Source organism: Hyperolius riggenbachi, chromosome 4 (genome assembly GCF_040937935.1).
Source record: "Hyperolius riggenbachi isolate aHypRig1 chromosome 4, aHypRig1.pri, whole genome shotgun sequence".
NCBI lineage: Eukaryota > Metazoa > Chordata > Amphibia > Anura > Hyperoliidae > Hyperolius > Hyperolius riggenbachi.
The window spans coordinates 209,272,151-209,295,282 of NC_090649.1; the positions used below are offsets into that span (position 1 = coordinate 209,272,151).

At 45.1% G+C, this 23,132-nt stretch overlaps 2 protein-coding genes across 2 annotated transcripts in view; one reads left to right on the plus strand and one right to left on the minus strand.

The window, feature by feature from the left end:
- ALG3 (ALG3 alpha-1,3- mannosyltransferase) overlaps positions 1-2,076 on the minus strand; it is a 19,255-nt gene extending 17,179 nt beyond the window's left edge. The window contains exons 1-2 of the mRNA XM_068281315.1: positions 1,638-2,076; positions 1,452-1,551 (exon numbers count right to left, since the gene is read on the minus strand). Coding sequence (XP_068137416.1) covers positions 1,452-1,551; positions 1,638-1,833 — 296 coding nt within the window. The 5' untranslated portion in view covers positions 1,834-2,076. The remainder of the gene's footprint in view (positions 1-1,451; positions 1,552-1,637) is intronic.
- Positions 1,893-22,823, plus strand: EEF1AKMT4 (EEF1A lysine methyltransferase 4). The gene is made up of 3 exons (XM_068281316.1): positions 1,893-2,268; positions 11,474-11,757; positions 21,910-22,823. Exons 1-3 carry the CDS (start codon positions 2,118-2,120, stop codon positions 22,195-22,197), a joined length of 723 nt encoding a protein of 240 aa, XP_068137417.1. The 5' UTR covers positions 1,893-2,117; the 3' UTR covers positions 22,198-22,823.
- The last annotated feature ends 309 nt before the right edge of the window (positions 22,824-23,132 follow it).

Here is a 23,132-nt window from a genome sequence, read left to right on the forward strand (position 1 = left end):
TGGCCATCTTGTGTTTTTAAGTGGTTTTAATGACTTTTTAATTTATTGAGTGGTGCGGTGATTAAGGGAACTACTGTTCTTGTTTGCTGTTCCACAGACCAAAATCAGACGACAATCCGGTGGATTTGTTAGACATAGGAACGATCCTTTAAGGGCCCGTTTCCACTTTTGACGTGCGGCGTCACTTCCTGGTATGCAGATACTGAGACTAATCCCATCAGCCATGCCATGCACGGCTATGGGATTCGCAACCTCCCGCACCATTTCGGATGAAAATGCCGGCTGAATCGCTGGCGCAAGAGCTTAGGCCGGTGGTGCCATTGTTCCCTATGGCAGAGTTTCCCCATGCGATTTGCCTGCGGGGAAACTGCGGATTACTTCATGGTTTATCTCTTCTTGACTGAGGCTGTGTTCCCACTTGAGCTGAGAATGGACATTTTTTTGTCCATTCTCTGCCCATAGCAAAACTGACAGTGAACGGCTCCTATTTTATATACTGTACAAGAGCTGTTCACACTTGTCTGCGGTAAGGGGGCCACATTTACGTACAGTCTAATAATGTCAGACAGGCGGATGCATTCCCCATATAGACTATGGTGGTAATGCATCTGCCCTGGGCTCCAGCCGGACCACAGTGGACCATCGGAGTGAACACTACACTATACACTCAGGCTGGTTGCATGTGGGCAGGGGGGTAATAATCCATAGGCATCCCAGATCATACTCGACCCCACTGATCCTGCACAGGTTCCCTCTGAACATATAAGAGCTGGTTGGATGTATTCTTGTGGTTGCACACCCATACATGTATGAGTGCAGCCATCACATGCACAGTTTTTTCTCCATGCATATGCAGCTTTTTGCTGCTGTGCATGTGCAGTACAGCCATGCTCATACAGGTATGAGAGCACACCTGCAGAAAAGGGTCCTAACCAGCAACGTGGGGTCAATAAGCACATGGGTTTCATCTTAGTAATTGCAGTGCTCTGTTCGCTGTGGTGCAATTTGATTTTTGCCTAGCCACAAATGTTGTGTGCAGCTTTTTTCCTATCTTTGCGATTGGGTAAAATCAATGGGAGCACAAGAGAATTGCATAGAAAATGCGGTGCTATGCAATTTTTTTTGCAATCTCACATTTCAATTTCTTCCCGTGCTCTTCCCCCAAAGCAGAAATAGCAATTACGGTTTCAAAACAATCGCCACCGTAATCATGGGGGAATGCGCATTTATAAAGCACCATGCTTGCAATCACACTTTTCAGCGTGTATGGTGGTAGAGTGAAAGAAGTAATGCATGAATTATTGCAATATTTTTTATTTATACACAGAGTGTAACATTATCATTATGAATTAGCAGCAGATAACTTGGGGGGGGCGTGTGTGTGTGTAAATGACTTATATGTTATGAATAAATATATTGCCACCCGGAAATGTTTGTCGCTTTATACTCACACAAGGGGTCCCGTCTCCCCCTGGAGTTTCATATAATCGTAGGTCCCATTCAGCACACCTTCCACCTCATCCATGTAGGCTCTCCAGTCTATCTCGGTGTCTGAGGAGAGAGTATAGGGGTTAGATGCATGATCAGGACACTGAGGCCATGCATATCCATCCCAGCATGCAGGATGGGACACTTACAGGGGACCCTCTGGATGACCCAGTGTGTGACCCCCAGCTCCAGCAGGCATAGGCACACTGCTAGTATCGCCGTGTACTGGGGCTCAATCAGGATCCGCAGCTTGTTCTCCCATCCCCGGCGTAGAGTCTGCACGAGCTTGGAGCGGACCCCAGGAGGGCCCCCTCTCCTCCGGGCACCAGAGCCCACCGGAGGCATCTGCACAGCCTGGTAGTCACACTACCGCCTGGCCGGAAACAGGAAGCTGTGCTGAGAAGACGGGAGCAGTGCGGAGGACACGAGCAGTAATGCAGGGTGACAGCAGGGAGATATAGACGGTCACATCATACGGTGACGTGAAGGTGGGGGAACCCCACGTGTAACACCGCGTATAGGAGGAGCCTGCTGTGCTGTCACCGTGTACGAATCCCTGCCACGCCCACACGTGACGTTTCTGGACAGCGTGTGTGACTGGAAGCCGGCGGAAGCAGCACGTGTTCGGCATGTACAAGGAATCGTGGTACTGGGATACCCGCTATGCGGAGGAGCGGCGCCTCCCCGAGACGGGGGGCCATGAGTGGTTTGGTGCTTTCGAAGACTTCGCGCACCTCATCCGGAGAGAGCTGCGGTCCGGAATCCGGGGACTGGTTCTCGGTCGGTACATGCTCTGCTCTTCATACTCCGGGCTGGGGAAGGGAAACAAGAATATTCTATGGTTAATTTGCATATATTCAGCAGTGATGCTCTGGGAGACATCTCAAGCTCACTCCAACCTGAATTATCGCAAATTCTTTCGGTTTTAGTAAAGCAAACTTTTGTTTTTCTTAAGAATATTCTGTGACGCCAATAGTGGCTTGGAATAAAAAATACGTAAATGGACCCTCCATAGGCATACGAATGCCTATTTGCATCAGAAAAAGTGGCTCGGCATAAGTGGATACAGGCAAAAAGCTGTTTGGACGCTAGTTTGGTAGTGATGTCCGGTTCATGAGTGATTGGTTCATTTGAACCGCTTCTTTCCTGTGAATCGAGTGATCTGACTCATCACAATGAACCGAATCAGTTTAGTGGATGAGTCAGGAACTGCAGCTGCACAGGGTCCTTTTCCAGTGCAAAATTCTTTTGACCAATTTTGATGTGCGTTTTTTTAAGCGTTTGCATTTTTCTGATTGGCAAGTGTTGTCTTGATTTTTGAAAATAGATACAAGTGGTTAAATCAATACAAAATGCAAAGCGTTTTTCGTGCGTTCCTATACTTTACATTGAAACGCAAAACGCATCATCGCACAGACATGCGTTTTAAAAAAAATCGGAGTGCAGCAGTGGAAAAGGCCACCCAGGATTATTATTTTAAACAGGCTGCACTTAGGGCTCTTTTACACTAGAGTCTTTTTTCTGCATTTCAACGCAAAGTTCATACTTTGCGTTAACCAAGGTTAAATGAAAGTCCATAGACTTTCATTTTACCTTTCACACCCGATGCTGTGTTTTGATGCGTTACGGCACGACTCATCCGGGAGCTTTGTATCGTCGGGAGCCGGTGTTTTCCCGTCGGGTTAATTACTACCTCCGCTGATTGCGTCGCACCGCAGATTCCCGATGACATGCCGCAGGCTATTCAACGTGTACAGGAGGCCATAAGGGTCCGTTCACATCTAAAATTGCGTTTTGCGGGAGTGATTTGTCCGCTATTAATGCAGAAAAATCACTGGACACTGCAGCGCTTTCGGAGAGATCGCGATTGGCGGTGCTATGCATTCTAATTGCGATCGTTAATCGCGGGCAAACGGCTGCATGTAACACGTTTGCAGTTAACGCTACCTGCAAACGCAGCAATGAGAACACTGCCATAGTGTTACATGTGCTAGCGGTTTTTAAAAACTGCTAATGGTTTGCCTTGAGCGGGAATTGCGCGATTCCCGCTGAAGTGAGAACGGACCCTGAGAACTGGCAAACTCATGCGTTTTTGGTAAAAACGCAGCTAGTGGCAAAGAGCCCACACACACAGCTGAAGGAGCCAGAAGGAGGAATAATAAATGTCTGGGCCAATTAGCAGGGGAGGGGAGTGACTTGCAACCAGTTACTGCTAGCTACACCATCCCCAGTGAAATTAATCAAATGATTCGGTTCATGATCCGGTTCTTTTTAATGAGTTGAATCGATTAATTGAAAAGAGCTGGACTTCCCATCACTATAGTTTAGGGGACCAGCAGGGCATGCATTTGAAATCGGCACCGGTAGACTTGGGCGCAGGATACAGACGGTATATGGCTGATCCTGCTTCTGCACAAGTCCGTGCTGTATTGATTACTAGTCCACCTCCAGGCCGCCATGGATAGTGGGGGAATGATATAATTCGGCTTCTAGCGATTGCTGGAGGCCGAATTATTGTGTTTAACTTTTTTAAAGAGACTCTGAAGCAAGAATAAATCTCGCTTCAGAGCTCAAAGTTAGCAGGGGCACGTGTGCCCCTGCTAAACTGCCGCTATCGCGCCGCTAAACGGGGGTCCCTTCACCCCCAAATCCCCCCCGCACGACTTGGTCGTACATTTGGTCGCTCCTGGAGGCAGGGCTAACCGCCGCAGTCCTGCCTCCAGTCACGTCTATCAGCGGCGCATCGCCGCCTCTCCCCCGCCCCTCTCAGTGAAGGAAGACTGAGAGGGGCGGGGGAGAGGCGGAGATACGCGCTGACAGACGCGTGTGGGGCAGGGCTGCGGCGGTTAGCCCTGCCCCAACCAGGAAGCGCTCCCCCGCTTTACGGAGGGGATTTGTGGGATCAGGGACCCCCGTTAAGCCGCGGGATAGCGGCGGTTTAGCAGGGGCACACATGCCCCTGCTATTTATGAGGTCTGAAGCGAGATTTATTCTCGCTTCAGACTCTCTTTAAGCAACCTCGGATCAGTCTTCTGACGACACCAACGTTACTCACTGAGCGTCGCTCAGTTGTGATTCCCTTTATAGTCTATGGTGGCCCCGGCTGTGCCTAAATCTAGCAGCGCTGAAAAGCACTGCTCCGACCAGCAGGAAATCTTATAGTGAACAGTTCTCCAATCAATACTCTTTCATAACACAAAGGGTTGTGATTGGCCACATAGTGTGGGTGTAGTTTGCTTCAACCTATTGGAAACCTAGCAGATTAAGAGTGTGCTGTCCACCCAATCAGCTGAATTCCCCTATTAGGTTTCCTTCTGGGTCCCCTAAACAGGGCTGTGGAGTCGGTACAAAAATCTTCCGACTCCAACGTTTCTGAAACCACGACTCGGACTCCGGGTATCTAAAATTGCTCTGACTCCTCAGTTTCTGAAACCACGACTCTGACTCCAACTCCGGGTGCCCAAAATTGCCCCGACTCCACAGCCCTGCCCCTAAAGTAGGATATTTGTGATTCTGGGGTTTGCAATTTTTCAGTTGCCTATTCCCACTAGGTGCCATGGCCGTGTCTGAAATAGATGCGGCACCCGTGCTAATGCAATTTCGACTGCAGCCGTGAAGGCTGTGGTGAGTCGATGTGTTTTGCAAAATAGCAGGGTGAAGCCAGGGTGGCGACTGTGTGGGGCCCTCGAGATACAATAGTAGACAGACTCTGCTTCAAATTCAAAATAGAAAGACTTTATTCAAACATGTGGACAACACTGTATCGACACTTAGTGCTACTTTAAAATCATAAAACACTCACTGCAGGTGTTAATAGCGCAGCCGGCTGAGCTCACACTAACAGCACACTTCACTCAGCAAGCACACCCGGGATCCCATCATACTTCTACCTAGCACTGGACACTGAAAGCTGGAGGTAGCAAGCCAAAAGCGCAAAAAAAGGTCCCACAAAAAGCTTATCCGCAACAGCACATAAAGGTCTCAGCAGACAAAGAAGCTTCACATAGGTCCGCAGTGTTTAGTGCATCGGCTCATGCAGTTAGTATAAACAAGCTGCCTCACTGAGGCTCTCACCACTTGGTAGACCAATATACGGCTGTCGTTTGTCCAGTTGCTATAGGGGAATGAATTGCATCAATGATGGCATCCTCCACTACAATCAGTCCACATGCCCAGGATAGTGATGGGAATTACTCTGATGTCCATGGGGAAACGTGTGCACACGTGTTCAGCCAGCCCTGGATGTACTAGGCCACATAGCCCCTCTTGTGTATTGCCTCCCGGAAAGGTCAGCAGGCGCCAGGCTCCTCCGTAGGCTTCAGGCAGGGTAAGTGGCCAGGCAGCGCTCGGTAGGCAGTGAGGACGCCTTCACCACGCGTATCGGCCACTTCCGGCCTTAATCATGTGATCTGGAGGCGGGTTTCTGAGCCTGACGTTTTATAGTGTCATCTGCTATTGCGGCCAAACTTTCGCATCCCTCTATCACCATCTTGTGGGTATTACACTTAGCACATTTCCCAACAAAGGCTTCAGAAATTACGTATGGACACGGACATTTTGCCGCATTGACCCTTTCGCCATCTTGTGGTAATTTAATCAACTACAACCCAAGGAGTGGGGCCCTTTACTACTAACCATACCTTCCTTCATACAGGGGACCATCTTCCTTCCAATCAGGTGTTTTTGTGACTTCATTTTATTGGTACGAAGATAATGATGGCCACACTTATTTTATGACCCTTGTAAAATGGGTCCCTCTGCAGTTTGATGACTGCTGAAAGCATGTTAATCCAATCAAAGGTTAAGCAGATGGCAGTCCGAAGTGAATGCAGACTCCTCCTTTCATGCAAAGCAACCCATAGAAAGCGTCTAAAGCAGGCAGGCGATGCCAGGTGAAACAAACATCTGACATAAACTAGGAACATACGCGCCTCATGTAGAATAATACATTTTATGAAAACATGAACACACATAAAAGTTATGCTCCACTCCAGCAGAAGTATGAGAGCAGTGCATGCTGGGTGGAAGATGGTTCAGGCAAACAGCTGTGGCCAGCGCCTAGATCACATGAATGATCCAGACCAGTCTGTATAATTCACCTTAGCAGGATGTCACAACCAGTTCCCTCGCTGGGAAACTCTGTCACTATGCATTTTGGGGATCCTTCCTCTTCACGGACTGCTGTGTGGAAAATGGCCATGATTCGCAGGTTGTGGAAATAGGCCCTTAGCCAGGGGTCACATTTGGAGGAATCACGCATGGGTTTCCCACATGCAGAACTGCATCAGATGTGATATAGCCCATGTTTATCAATGGGATGGATCACATTTAGTGTGGTTCCTGCATGTGGGAAAACAACTTGCACGCTGCATGTGGTTCCCATTGGCGACAGCCGACCACAATATTTACATTTGAGGACCTCTGCTGTAAGGGGAAAAAAAAGAGCCCCTGGGGGTTTTTCACCTCGGGACGGGGAAGCCTCTGGTTTCGAAAGAGGCTTCCTCCATCATCTGCAGCAAAAGGAATCCAGCAGCCCCCCCCCCCCCTTTTTCTGAAGATCTTGTTGGCACTTGTCCAGTAGCGGCTCTTTGCTCAGGCTCCAGCAGTAATAGCCGAGCCTGATCAGTCCCTCTCTACGGCATCAGACGGCTCACGGTTGCACAGTAAAAACAGACCCACCCAGGCTTGGCGTTTTTCCACCAGAGTCCGAGCGGCGAGTCGCTACTGTGCATAGGAGAAGTGTGAACAAAATCTTGTGGAGGGAGTTGCTGGATTCCTTTTGCTGCAGAGGATGGGGAAGCCTCTTTAGAAACCAGAAGCTTCGCACTTGCTTCCCACTCACAAGGTACATACCCCACCAGGGGCTCTTTTTTTCCCCTTACAGCAGGGGTCCTCAAACTGGGTGCTGCGGCACCCTGGTGCGCCTAAAGCACCTCCCAGGGGTGGCTAGGCATTCATCCCCATCCTTTGTTTATTGCCATCAGGTAATGCAACTACACATTGATATACAATGGGTGGGTCAGTGACTACTTGGGGTGATGCTGCCTAATGGGGGTTACTGACTACTTAGGGGAATGTGGGTCTAATAAGCATCACTAGCTACTTGAAAAGAGGGAAATGCTGCCCAATGTGTTTCTTCTTTTGGCATGATCCAGTTCTGTATCATGCTTGAATAAGACACTTTAAAGTTTTTAAAGCTTGCAAAGAAATCTTGTATAGTCATTAAAGTAAACCTGTAGGGAGAAAAAGAGCCCCTGGGAGAGGGGGGTACTTACCTCGGGAGGGGGAACCCTCTGGATCCTAATGAGGCTTCCCCCTTCCTCTTCAGCCTTGATATACAATGGGTGGGTCAGTGACCACTTGGGGTGATGCTGCCTAATGGGGGTTACTGACTACTTAGGGGAATGTGGGTCTAATAAGCATCACTAGCTACTTGAAAAGAGGGAAATGCTGCCCAATGTGTTTCTTCTTTTGGCATGATCCAGTTCTGTATCATGCTTGAATAAGACACTTTAAAGTTTTTAAAGCTTGCAAAGAAATCTTGTATAGTCATTAAAGTAAACCTGTAGGGAGAAAAAGAGCCCCTGGGAGAGGGGGAACCCTCTGGATCCTAATGAGGCTTCCCCCTTCCTCTTCAGCCTTGGGGATCAAACACTGGCAGGCCCCGAATGACATTTATAAAGAATATCTTTGGGTGCAATCCTTTGACGTGAAGGAACTCCCACCTAGCAGCGTTTCTTGTTTACCGCCATTGGGAAGGTCATTGTTAGTGCGTCTGGTGAGTTCAGACGCCTCCCTTGATTCGTTTTTTTGACTCCCATTTGGTTGTTATGGTTGAGCCACACAGAGCTGGGTATCACGGCCTTATGAAAGGCACATAAAAATCTATATAAAAGCCCGAAACGAACATGTGTCGTTGCCTTGAGAAAAAATACCCATAAAGCTACAATCATTGTTTTGGGATAAAATACCCGCAAATCCACAACTACTTATTAAGCCTACTGGGTCAAGTGATGTTTTATTGATCATATGAAGATTTGTTGTATGAAATTGAAGAACCGTGCTTTTTATACTATTTTCGATATATCCCCTTTTTTCTATATGTGTCAAAGTTTTTTCTAAATGTTTTTTGCTTTTTTGAGATTGCATTATCCACATAAGTCCTTTTCTAAAGCTATACATAGGCCCCGAATGACACACACACACACACACACACACACACACACACACACACACACACACACACACACACACACACACACACACACACACACACACACACACACACACACACACACACACACACACACACACACACACACACACACACACACACACACACACACACACACACACACACACACACACACACACACACACACACACACACACACACACACACACACACCGATATTTACAATCTGCTCTCCTTCACAGGCGCAGTACAAGCTTCTCCTCAGACCCTGGCTATGCACTGTAGAGCGGACCAGATTGGGCTCGGCTATTTGCACTGGAGCCCAAGGGGAAGCTTTATACTGCTCTGGAGCGCAGAAAGTAAATATCCCCTTCACAACTTGTGAATAACCACCTCCATCTTGTGGTAAGCTGTAAAATTAGCGTGCTAACAGCTGTGACTGAAGAATGATTTTATTAAAGTAATAAATGTGGGTTCAGAGACAGTGTCCAATACCACCCACAATGTTAATCAGTTCCCACCACACTGGAATTCTGGTATAGTCATACTCTGTGCAGTGTTGTGGAATTGGTGTATAAAACCTTCAAGTCTGACTCTTCAGTTTATGGTTCCAAATCAGACTCCTGTATTTTAATGTATTTTTATTTTTATGTTGATAGCACGACATAAAAGGCATATTACATTCTCTGAAGATAGTGTCTGCTTTTTGGGAGCAGACCAATAACATCTGGCTAGGAAGCTGAACCCTATTGGCTATTTGAGCCTATCACTGCCAGTATGCATGAAAAAGTATTAGTCTGGATCTAAAAGTGATAGACAAGTCTGTCATTGTTGCTTTATTTTATTTGTTAAAGGACTACACTGGGCTGTATTCTTACGGTCTGTGAACAGTCATTGATCACACCTGGAGCTTGCCCTGTTTTTAATAGTGAGTATTGTCTCTGGGCAGACTTCTTTTGCCAGTGATTCCAGCACACTTTGATGGTTTTTTTCTGTATTTTATAAACACATTGTAGGTTTTTTTTTCACCCCATACTCTTAGCCCTCCTGTATGTTTATATAGTCACATTGCTTTTTTTTTTTGTTTAGGATTTGAGCTTCTACAATTTTCAGTGGTAGTATTGGGGGGATATGATAAGAGGGGCAGTATGTACAGTCTACATTCTTTTGTGCAGGAACTAATCTCTAAAGGCCTGTGACACCATATGGTTGGAGAGCAGTTAGTGAGGATTCCCCATGATCGAAGCAATTAATATAAACGTTTGTGCTGGCAGGACAACCTTTCCCTGTCATTTTTTTGAAGCCCAGGGACAGAATTAATATGGATTTCAGAAGACAGAACATTTATAGGAACCAGTTGCGTTATAAACAGCCACAGGTAAACTAGAAGGCTAGTTTGACACTGGCCATTAAAGGGAACCTAAACTGAGAAGGATATGGATTTTTCCTTTTTTAAAAATACCGGTTGCCTGACTCTCCTGCTGATCCTGTGTCTCTAATACTTTTAGCCACAGCCCGATAAGCATGCAGATCAGGTGCTCTGACTGAAGTCAGACTGGATTAGCTGCATGCTTGTTTCAGGTCTTTCAGCCACTACTGCAGCCAAAGAGATCAGCAGGACTGCCAGGCAACTGTCATTGTTTAAAAGGAAACATCCTTATCGCTCTCAGTTTAGGTTCCCTTTATGTACCTTGTAAAGACAGGATTGCAACAGGAGGGAAAAGGGTGCTTTGCTCGTGAAACACTCATTGTGCCATAGGGAGTAGTTGTGGTGTTTTTTTTTTTTTTAAACTTGGCAGAACCCAATTGCAGTATAAATCTTTAAACTGTCCACATCCACACAAGATTATTGATCAGCTTGTAGGAATCAGTAGAATTGCAGGTAGATTAGATGACTGGGCAAATCAGCCAGAAATGTCAGAAATATAGACCGGTGAATAGGGGCTTAAAGGGAACCTGAGATGAGAGAGATGTGGAGGCTGACATGTTTATTTTGTTTCAAACCATACATGTTGTCTGCCTGTCCTGCTGATAATACTTTAAGCCATAGACCCTGAATAAGCATACAGATCAGATGTCTATGCCCAATCTCACAAGATCAGCTGCATGTTTGTTTCAGGTGTGTGACCTATACCCTACTGACCAGAAAGTTCTGGCAACTGGTATTGTTTAAAGGGACCCTGAGCAGTGTGATTAAAAATAATTGTGTACTTACCTGGGGCTTCCTCCACCCACAGTAGCCAGCAAGGTCCCCCGGCATCCTCCTAGTCCCGTCGCGCATCATCACGACAGTAAGGGTCCTGTACATGCGTGGTTGTGACCTGCGTAGGATGCTTACGGTGACCAGCGTGATAATGCACCAGGGCCGCGCATGTGCAACTTCAGCTGAAGTCGCCCGATTACTAGAGCCTCCAGTGGGGCGACAGGAAAAGACCAGGAGGATGCCGGGGAACCTCACAGGCTATGGGGGGCTGGAGGAAGTCCTAGGTAAATTCAGATTACTTTTTTATTGCACTGCCCAACGTCCCTTTAAAGGTAAATAAATATGACAGCTTCCAATGGTCTCACACCTCGTGCTCCTTTTAAACCAGTTGTCATTATTAAAAGTTACTGGCAGCTTGGCTTCTCGGGTATATCCATCCATGTCACCGCGTACAGAATATCATGGAGTTAACATTGTGTTTGCGAACCTTCTTGCTAAGAATGCAGAGTCAGTCTCTACTGTTTTGATCTTTTTCCTCTGTATTTTTACATTTCAGTAGTGAGTTATTGCTTTATTTTTGTTGGCAGGATGTGGCACCAGCTCCCTGAGTGCTGACCTGTACAAGGAAGGTGTAAGGCCCCTGGTCAGCATTGATTACTCCCCAGTTTGCATAAAGGAAATGCAAGAGAAAAACACTGGTGTTCCAGATATGACCTGGAGGGTGATGGATGCTCGACAGCTGCAGTTTCCTGATGGAAGCTTTGACCTAGTCATTGAAAAAGGAACCCTGGATTCAATGATGGTGGATGAGAAAGATCCATGGAGAGTTACCTCAGCAACTGTTAACTTTGTAGATGAAGTACTAAGTGAGGTGTGTAAAATCGCATCATGTGACCTTTTGGGCCCCTTTCATGCACTTGTTCTCTAGCAGTCCTTTATAGCATGTAAAGTACAAGGAGAGATCTGTACTATTGTTTTCAGTAGCATTGTTAGAGAGTAACTGTAGTCTTCATTGAGGATTATTCTTAGAAATTGTTTTTGTTACAGGTGGTCCCCGGTTAAAGAATGAATCAGGGACTGTAGTTTCGTTCTTAACCCAAATCCATTCTTAAATTGAAACACTATGCCATCTCTGCCCTCTGTACCTCCTCTGTGCCCTCGTGTGTCCCTCTGTACCACCTCTGGCCCCATCCCCCTTTGTGCCTCCTCCTATCCTAGTGCTGATCGTAATGTGTTAATTTTGCTTACATAAAATTTTGCAATTATGATTTTGAAATTGATTTTACATATTCCACACAAATTTCCAGAGGGTCTAAGCTGGATCACAGGTTTGCTTTAAAATGTATGAAATGTTAATGCAGGACTCACTATATAGTATAGTGTACTGCAGCAAAATGTAATTTTACTGAGTTTCGAAACCTTTTTTGCTTAGATTTTTTTTTTAAATCGATGTTCTCAAAAACAACACCATCTGTTTGAAAAATGATTTTGACTTGTTCCCATTTTGGGGCTGTTCGTATTAATGGGTCATTCCTAAAGCTCAACACACACAATACAATCTTGGTTGTACAGATTTACCAAATTTACCGTGTTTCCCCTAAAGTAAGACATCCCCTGAGAATAAAACCTAGCAGGAATTTCAACAATGCTTGAAATGTAAGACATCCTCTGAATTTAAGCCCTAGCTAGGCAGCAGCCCACATAACACCAGCAAGTCGCGCTCAATACAAAGCCTGGATACAGCAGTATAATGTGAGTTCTACACAGTACTATATAAGTGTCAGGCAATCTGTGTTTTTGTTGGAGCCAGCCCTCCTGATCTGTCCTGATAAGCATCAGCAGCACTTCACCTCTTCCCAGGACACACACGCAGCTTATCCTATGCTGGGGGAGCCTGACAGAGTTCTCTGCCTGCAAGAAATAGACTCTTAATTACATGATCAGCAGAATTAATTTCTTGTAATTGAGAGCCAATATCTGCAAACCACAAGCTCTGTGTATATTGCACATGGCATACAGTATATACATTTTGTATAGGAAAACTACCAGTGTTGCCCAAAAACAAGCCATCCTCTGAAAATAAGCCCTAGCCCATCTTTTAGAGCAAAAATTAATATAAGACCGTGTCTTATTTTCGGGGAAACACTGTATGTAGTATAAGGGCCAAAAGATTGAAAATACCTTTAATGATTGATTGAGTAAACTACTATACTACATGAAAGTGGTAAGATTGAACGACCAAGATTGTATGGTGTGTGTTGAGCTTAAGTCAGGGACTACCTGTATATGCTGAAATTGTGATCCACAAATGACTGTCCCCTGGTTTGTCAGACCCTGATTCCTGCTTGCATAGCCTTGTGGTACAAGTCTTAGTAATGTACATCTATATTCCAAGGTAAAATACAGCAATCTGTGCTGGTGCTGTGCAAAAGACTGGAGATCCTCCTAGGCAAAAGCTGACTGCTCTGCTAAGATTATGCAACGTGAAATTGAGCCATACAGAAAAGTTATTTGGCTCTTTTTGTTTTGTTTTTTTCTTTATGCAGGGTCACACTTGAGGGGATCGCATGCGGTTTCTCTGGATGCAGAATCGCATTAGATGTGACAATCCATGTTAATCAATGGCTTGCTCACATTTAAATGCAGTTCCCGCATGCCTGAAAAAAAAATTTGCTTGCACATTGCATACGATGCAAACAGCCAACGGTCAGCTGCTGTCAGTGGATAACACATACATTAACCCCCTTGGCGGTATGAAAAATACCGCCAGGGGGCAGCGCAGCAGTTTTTAAAAAAAAAATTTTTTTTTTAAATCATGTAGCGAGCCGAGGGCTCGCTACATGATAGCCGCTGCTCAGCGGCATCCCCCCAGCCCCGCCGATCGCCTCCGGCGATAGGCGATCAGGAAATCCCGTTCAAAGAACGGGATTTCCTGGAGGGCTTCCCCCGTCGCCATGGCGACGGGGCGGAATGACGTCAGCGACGTCGGGACGTCATTGGGAGACCCGATCCACCCCTTGGCTCTGCCTGGCACTGATTGGCCAGGCAGCGCAGGGGTCTGGGGGGGGGGGGGGGGGCGCGCGCCGCACCGGATAGCGGCGATCGTGCGCGCGGCGGCGGCGATCGGGGTGCTGGCGCAGCTAGCAAAGTGCTAGCTGCGTCCAGCAAAAAAAAAAATTATGTAAATTGGCCCAGCAGGGCCTGAGCGGCACCCTCCGGCGGCTTACCCCGTGTCACACACAGGGTTACCGCTAAGGAGGTTAAAACACACAACAGCTGTCATTTTCCATTTACATGTAGACTCTTATACTGCAGTTGCCTTCTGCATTAGGGAGAGAAGCACAGATAGAAAAACTGAAAAACTTGGGGAAAATTTCCACACACTGGAAAGCCCAGGGTTTTTTTTTCATTTTAGTTTTGAATAGTGTGACAACTGTTTAGAAATACTTGTGGGTTCTAATTGCTGTTTGTGTCCTCATTGGACAAAATTTCTCTCACCTCCTTTCCTTAGAATTTCCAAAGAGTTTTGTGGTTGTAAGTAGAGAGTATAAGAAAGGAAAAACAGCAATAAAACTAGTCAAAGGTTTTAATATTCGCCCACACTACAAATGTTTATTCTTAGCTGTTTCTGTCTCTTAGGGCTGGTTTACATTAGCAGTGCTTGCAATGCGCTTGTTGATCAGCAAAGCACTAGTGCAGATTTCCCCAATGAGAGTGTTCCAACAGCAGTGTTGCAATTTGTTTAAAATTGCAATCATGCTGCATGCAACATTTTCAGAGTGATTGTGCTCTAAAGGAATGTCCAGAATGCAGGGTGTTGAGTCGGTCCAAAAATCCTCCGACTCCTCAGTTTAGGATTCCACCGACTCCGACTCAGACTCCTCTAATTTGCATATTACAATTTTGTTGATTAAAAGTATGCAACATGAAATTCGTCTCTTAACTGCCAACGCTTAGGAATTTTACAAGACAACTGAAGTGAGAAGGATATGTAGACTACTATATTTATTCCCTTTAGACTAAAACTAGTCCTTGGTAAGAGTACTTGTAAAAGGTACAAACCGGAACAAAGAACATCTATCAGGCCCTAGGCAATGTAAGTGTGGGTACATGTAAGAATGAGGTGCAGGTACTCTGCAGGGGAATGAGGAGATTGTAAACAGACAACACCTCTGTGTTCAATGTGCACAGCATTCTCAGTGGATCCCCTGCAGCTCTGTGGAGAGTGCATATGTAAAGTATAGTACTACTGTGTAACAAAGTAAACCTGAGACAGATGAAATTAAAGTTTTATACATACCTGGGGCTTCCTCCAAGGCTCCAGCCGCCTTCAGGATAATCAGTCCCTCGTTGTCCTCCTCCACCACCTGGATCTTCTGCTATGAGTCCAGGTACTTGAGCCAGTCAGGCGTAGTGCGCATGCACACACTCCGCCGCCAGGAGCATACTACACCTGTGCAGCACTATTGCGCAGGTGCAGAATGTTCCTGGCTGTGGGAGCGGCATGCGGCTGGACAGCGCTGACTCCGTTACCCTTCAATTTGTAGTCACCAAACCAAATTTTAATAACATCAAATTATTTTATTTCATCAGCAAAGGGAGTGCATACATTTGCATAAATCAGCATCAATGCAGAATTATTTCCATCTCGTTGACCATCTCTATTAGTGACATAGCTACACATCAGGCTTTATTCTTACAGCATAGATGTTATTTAGTATATATAAGAGATTCCTGTGTACACATCATATATACAGTCACAATCAGATATGTATATCTGACCTTAAAAATACGGGGACTGCTTTATTGAAGCAGCACAAGTAACTAATTTTGATTGGTTTATTTCATTTTTGTGGACTAAGCACAGCTATTACTGTATATATACATTATTTTTAATGACTATTATCTGAGAAATAGAACATTTTATCATATTTTTTATTTTAATTACAGTTACAAATTCATTAGGAGTCGGAGTCGGTGAATTTTTTTCCGACTCCGACTCCAGGCACCCAAAATTGCCCGACTCCGACTCCACGACTCCGACTCCACAGCCCTGCAGAATGCACATCCCTTGAAAAGCGCTTGAAAAATCGCTTTCTAAAATCGCAAATGCTAAGCAATTGCATTTTGTGATTTGCAAGTGTGAACCAGGCCTTAGAGAGATTTCCCTACTACTTTCCCTACATCTAGATAGGAAGCAATGTAAAAAAACAGCTCTATCTCCTTACCACACAACCCAATGGTAAAATATTTTTGTGTATGTTGTGGTGCAGTCCGCCCCACCTTGTACTGTGATCTGGATGGGAGTGTGTGGCGGAAATGCAGGAGCTGGGGGAGGCGCAGTCACAAGAGGGGCAGATCGGACATACTGTGCATGCGCAGCTTAGTATGTCCGGTTAAAGGCTGGCCAAGTCTCGGCTAGTAATGGGGCCTTTTGCGGCAGAACAGAGCGGCACACGAGTGATTGGGAGGAGTGACATGCCTCAGAACTCATGCCTACACATTGCAGTAGTCTCCACAGACTTCTTCAGAACGGGTATCCGTTCAAGTGTGCCTGATTTCAGGAATATGTTTGCAAAGTCTCACCACAATACACCCCAGTAATGCAATCTGAGTTTATTGTAACTTTTCACAGAAAAAAATACATTTTAATCCCTTTGCCCTCCGTATTCTACCTGGGTAACTGCAATGAGGTAAGCATCTCCGAGAACACGGTGTGCTGTATCTATAGATTAGAAAGTCCCCTCGATACAAGTATTCTCTGCATCCAGGTCAGTGTGGGAATGGTGCTAGGCTAGTATTCTGGAAATTTTCTTTTTCAAGCAGCAGAACGTAGTTTTTCAGACCTCTCTGCCCCCCCCCCCCCCCCCCCCAATCCTCTTTTGCAAGAGCTGTGGCAGTACATCCTCTGATGCCCGGTTCACACTTGCTGTAAAAAAACGGTCCGTTCGTGGATCGGAACGGATCTTAATGGATGCAAATGGATCCAGTGTTAACCTATGGATCAGTTTACATCCGTTCAAACGGATCTGTACCGCATGATCCGCTGAACGGAACGCACGTTTCCTGCTGCAGCTATTTTTCCGGAGCACTGAGGCCAGCAGAACGGAAACAGAACCTGAAGCTCTGTATTTAGGGCAATGAGAAAGCAGAACGTTTCTTCACACTAGTGAAGAAATGGACTGTTCTAAGGGGAAAAATCCACTTTAGGGGTGGGGGGACTGAGGGGGATGTGGGGAAGCGGAACAGAAGCAGAGTGGCAACGGAGTGAAAACTAATCCGATAGACAGGTGATCAGATCCGTTTTCACGGATCCGTTTGCCGCTGTAACACAAGTGTGAACCAGGCCTAACTCCTCAGTTTACCTCACTACCTGAATTGAACTCCTCTGTTTTTAATACACCAATGTATTTTCCACGTCGTTTGAAATAACTCAACATATGCTCCAAATGAGGCATTTCATCACTGCCAAAGCTCAGCAATTTTAAATCTGTGCAGATGGTGTCTGCTTTTGGGATCATACCAAAGAACTACGAGCTAGGAAGCTGATACACTGCGCTACTGGCCATCCAAGTTTGTCACTGCCAGAGTGAATGAGGATACTGCTTAAGTTTGGGTCATAATTTATAGCTAAACTTTTGTCAACAAACGAAAAAAAAAAATTAACCCTACAGTTTAAAAGACAAGAAAAATGAAAATAAGGTTCTATTTATTGCTTGAGGCTATGAAGTGCAACATAATCGCATTAGACGGAAAAAAAAACAAAAGATAAAACCTATACCATTAATAGGACAGCAGCTCAGTTTATACAGGAGAGGGCAGAGGAAGCTCCTGTGGAGAACAGACAGGCCCTCTAGACACCCATCAGGACTTGGGCAATAATGTTGGTGTTCAAATTCGGGTCACACAACTGAAGTGAGGTATTATTTTAAAAGGGAAAAACCCAGATACTTCTCAGTTTAGGTTCCCTTTTAAAGGACAACTGAAGTGAAAGGGATATGGAGACTGCCATATTTATTTCCTTTTTAATAATGCAAATTGCCTGGCTGTCCTGCTTATTCTCTGGTTCTAATACTTTTCAAGTGTGTGATTCAGACACTACTGCAACCAAAGAGAGGTCAGCAGGTGTGCCAGCAAATGCTTTTGTTTAAAAGGAAATAAATATGGCAGCCTCCATATACCTCTCACTTCAGGTTCTCTTTAATATGTCATTCAAACCAAAGATGCCCAAATATTGCCAACATTAGGGTTTCAGTGTTAAAGCGTCTTTTTAAAGAACTATAGGGAAATTGCAAAAATAAAATTAAAAAATTAACCATACTGTACAATAAAAGTAGTAAGAATAGTAATGGTTTAATGTAAAGTTAAAGGAGTCGGAGCAACTTTTGTGTACCTGAAGACGGAGTTGGTGATTTCATAAACAGAGGAGTTAGTCTGATTATTTTTGTACTGACTCCACAGCTCTGATACATACAGCCTGTTTTGGACTTTTCGGTCTTCATTAGTGCATGGTATGGATCAGCCATTCTCAACCGGGGTTCCGTGTCAATTTGACACTTCCGCGGGACATTATAGTCCCGCTTCTCCATAGGTTTGCAGCAGCAGAGCAGAAGGATTCCTTCATGCTGCTGCGAGTGATGCGGCGGATGGATCTATAAAGCAGCCGCATCACCCGAAGCCAGCTCTATAGTTCCGGCACGCGCGGGAGTTGTAACAGGATCCCAGCTTCAAGGAAGGAGGAAAGGACTTCAGATGGCAAGTATGGGTTTTTTTTTTTCCCTGCACTCCCTGACACCAATGACAGCAGCCAGAGAAAGGGGGCAGAAAGCAGCACACAAACGGGCAAAGCAGACACAGAAACAGGGGACAAAGCAGCCACAGAGAGGGGGGGAAAGCAGCACACAAACGGGCAAAGCAGCCATAGAAAGGGGAGACAGCAGCGAACACACGCATAAAGCAGCCACATAAAGGGGGGACAGCAGCACACAAGCAGACAAAGTAGCCACAGAAAGGGGGGACAAAGCATCCACAGAAACTGGGGGCAAAGCAGCCAGAGAAAGGGGGCAGAAAGCAGCACACAAACGGGCAAAGCAGCCATAGAAAGGGGAGACAGCAGTGAACAAACGCATAAAGCAGCCACATAAAGGGGGGACAGCAGCACACAAACAGACAAAGTAGCCACAGAAAGGGGGGACAAAGCATCCACAGAAACGGGGGGCAAAGCAGCCAGAGAAAGGGGGCAGAAAGCAGCACACAAACGGGCAAAGCAGTGAACAAACGCATAAAGCAGCCACAGAAAGGGGGGGCAGCAGCATAGAAAGGGGGGGCAGCAGCACACAAACAGACAAAGCAGCCACAGAAAGGGGGGACAAAGCAGACACAGAAAAGTGGGACAAAGCAGCCACAGAAAGGGGGGACAGCAGCACACAAACAGACAAAGCAACCACAGAAAGGGGGGACAACGCAGCACACAAACAGACAAAGCAGCCACAGAGAGGGGGGACAAAACAGCCACAGAAAGGGGGGACAAAGCAGCCACAGAAAAGTGGGACAAAGCAGCCACAGAAAGGGGGGACAGCAGCACACAAACAAAGCAGCCACAGAAAGGGGGGGACAAAGCAGCCACAGAGAGGGGGGACAAAGCAGCCACAGAGAGGGGGGACAAAGCAGCCACAGAAAGGGGGGGACAAAGCAGCCACAGAAAAGTGGGACATAGTAGCCAAACAAACTGGGGGGACATAGCAGCCACACTTGTTAATAAGGGCACATGGGAGCCATAATTTCTAACAAGTGGGACAAAAGGGGCCATACCTGTCAAGGGGGACATAGCGGGAAACGCTAAATAAAGAGGGCACAGGTGCCATACTATAGAGGGGAAATGGGTTAAATTTTAATATAAGGTAAAATTTATATATATATATATATTACAGAGGGTGCTGCAGCACACAACAGGAAATTAGTGACAGGGGCTCTTGGCTACGCTTTAACGCGTTTAAGCTCACCAACTGCGCCAAAGTGTCCCCGATCTGGTGAGTCCTACTCTAACCAGGCAAAAATGCTAGTTTTTATCAGCGTTCTAGTGGGAACCATGCCAAAAGCCCAGGGGTCAGCTAAATGGGAGAAATGAAATTAAAAACGCCTCACCTTCTACTAGCTACTAACTGAACTATATATATATGCACGCGCGCGCGTCAGGGGTTCCCCGAGATTTGAAAATTTTCCGAGGGGTTCCTCGGGTCAAAAAAGGTTGAGAAAGGCTGGTATGGATTGATATGGCTCTGTGGGAAATGGCTTGCTTTCATAAAGTAAGAATGTGTGTGCCCTGTAAAAGGTTTCTCAGTTGTCTATGCATAGGTTGTAATTTATGTTCTGTGCACTAGGTGGTGCACTTTATTTGATAATATGGTATGATGTGCCTTTTCTTTCCAAATCTATAAACTTTACATCTGATAATTCTTATAATCTCTCAAGAATATTCCTGTAGGCCAATGCACTGTAATAATTTCCTGATAACTATCTTTTCATCATACTGCATGCTTTCTGGAGTATGGCAAATGTGAGTATTTTAACCTATGTGATTACATTTTGGATGTAGCTAAACCAGTTGTTGTCCATGCATGTTATACACCATCTAGCTTTATATCTAAATACAATGCTCAAGTATATTGACACTGACATCCAGTTCTACAATTTCTTTCTTTTTTTTTTTTTTTTTTTTTTTTTTTTTTTTTAGTAAGGCTGCCAATTTTCAGGGTGTTAGATGTGCAGCGTTGGTTAATTCCCCAGAGTGGGCTGTTTTCAGTAAGATTCCTGGTTGTATCTCTTCTATGGTAGCGACGGCCGCTGTGAGAGAATTACACAGTAATGGCAGCACTTCATTTAGATAGTAGAGAGCCTTATAATCTTCTTATACTCTATAATACTCTGAGCCTGGTGTTTACGTAAAATTCTACAGAAACAAGAAGCGTCTCCTTGGTAATACCAGGTAGTCCTTTGGGTTAGTTTTCCCTGGCTGCCATTATGCTTATCCTTTGGCTTCATAACTCAACATAAGCACATCCAGTGTAATGAAGCATGAGTATAGCAATGCAGTGTTCCCCAACCCTGTCCTCAAGGACCACCAACAGTGCATGTTTTGTGGAAATCCACAGAGGTAGTTAATCAGCTGTGCTGAGACACTAATTACCTCACCTGTGATTGTGTGTGGTTTCCTGCAAAACATGTACTGTTGGTGGGCCTTGAGGACAGGGTTGAGGAACACTGGCATATAGTATGAGCAATGACATTTTACAACGCCTAAAAAAGACAGCAACAAAAAAACTCCTGTTGATTGCAATCCTTAGTTGTATAAAATATAATTCATAGGCTCACCTTGCTGTATACTGTTTATTGAATAAATGGAAAAGGATCAGTTACCTGCCGAGCACAAATCATGGCCTGTCAGTTTTCACTGTCTTTGACATGTGAATTTGACATTGGCATGAATAGGAAGATCATAGTGTAAGGGTGACAGCCAAGGAGTCTGACTAGCAGGTAGATTATGCAGGGAGCTATTCACTGTAGTGTCTCTCTGCTTCTTTTAGGACACATTAAAATTTTACTGTACTCAACCTTTCGTTACATTATTGACTTGTGGTTGTGACCTGTGACGTCTTCAGTAATCGAGGGTGGGGCTCTTGCTGCTCAGAAAACTGTGGCCGTGTGAGTTTCCATGGAGACAGAGGCAGTGTTGTCTGGTCAGGTTGTCATGGAAACAGGTGCCTTGAGGCATCTCTTTAGTTGGGCAGACATAAATGCTATTTCTTCTTCACAGACTGCCGTATTCTGTTTTGACACTTGCATTGTTTCATTTTGGCAGTGTTTGTTATGATTCAGCTCACTTTACAATAACATATTTTTGTTTCATGTTGTTTCATGACAAGTTTGTCTGTGCTTTCTGTCATAATTTCTCACATTGCAGATGAGTCATTTGTACAGCTGCTCCCCTTCTAAAGTCTTGTTCATGTTCTCTCTTCTTTCTCAGGTTAGTCGCGTTCTCAGCCCCACAGGATGTTTCGTCTCTGTCACCTTCTCTCCTCCTCATTTCCGTAGCCGTCACTATGCACAGCTGAAATATGGCTGGTCTGTGTCATGTGACACCTATGGGAGAGATTTCCATTACTTTCTGTACACTATGCATAAAGGTGGAAAGCTGACACCCTTTGATATTGAAAGAGGACAAAGTCTACATAAGCCATATGTTATTCCAGATACAATGCCATTGCTTTTATCAAACGAAGATGAGGACTTCTTAAAGGACATTCAAGTATGAAAACTGATGGCACATACATTGATGAACTTGGGTCTCCTTGCAGAGGAGGAGTTGCATCTAATCGGAAAGACATTTTTATATGCATTTTTTTAATACCAAACTTTTGTTGTGCGTAACTGATTTAAATAATGCTGTTTTTGCATAGTAAAAAAAAAATATGCTGCTGCCCAAGTTCATCCTCTCTGCTGAGACCTACAGCTGCCTGCATACCCCCAGGAGACTGAACCACTTCCTGTATAGTCATATGGTGATGCAAATGTGAGAGTGAGTGCTCTGCAGAGATGGACAACAAGATGCTAACATTCTGGTTTGCATGCAGATTTAACCTCCTTAGCATTAACCCCGAGTCAGGCTCGGGCCGGAAATCCGCAGCTCAGAGAGGTAACCCTGAGCCTGACTCGTGGTAGCCGTTGGGAGGTATATGCAGAGCCTGCTCGCAGTGAGTATTTGTAACTCGCCTCCCCCGGATCCAGATGCAGCCATTCTTTTTCCAGTCCTTGAAGGCTCTGGATCCCTCTGGTGAGATTGAACCTCAAAAGCTGGGTCTAAAACAGCATGATTACACCATAATAGGTGTCTCAACAGAAGTATATAATACAACAAACACTTAAAGAAAAAGATCATCTGTCTGAAAAGCAATAATAAATACAGATGTGGACTAGTTGTAAATTCTATATATAAATCTTTATTAAATACACTAGAACACAAAAAATCTAAAATCACTTAGTGATTTTAGATTTTTTGTGTTCTAGTGTGTTTAATAAAGATTTATATATGGAATTTACAACTAGTCCACATCTGTATTTATTATTGCTTCTCAGACATATGATCTTTTTCTTTAAGTGTTTCTGGTGAGATTGAAGTCTGTCATCATGACAGCCAACAATCTCACTGTAGGTATACAATGCCACCTGGTGGACGGAGGGGGAATTGCA

Bases quoted from the DNA above. Each gene is read 5' to 3' on its own strand.
- EEF1AKMT4 (XM_068281316.1), top strand. From the start codon at position 2,118: ATGTACAAGGAATCGTGGTACTGGGATACCCGCTATGCGGAGGAGCGG. The intron at 2,269-11,473 runs GTCGGTACATGC...TTTTGTTGGCAG, and splicing joins AATCCGGGGACTGGTTCTCG to GATGTGGCACCAGCTCCCTG. The intron at 11,758-21,909 runs GTGTGTAAAATC...CTTCTTTCTCAG, and splicing joins TAGATGAAGTACTAAGTGAG to GTTAGTCGCGTTCTCAGCCC.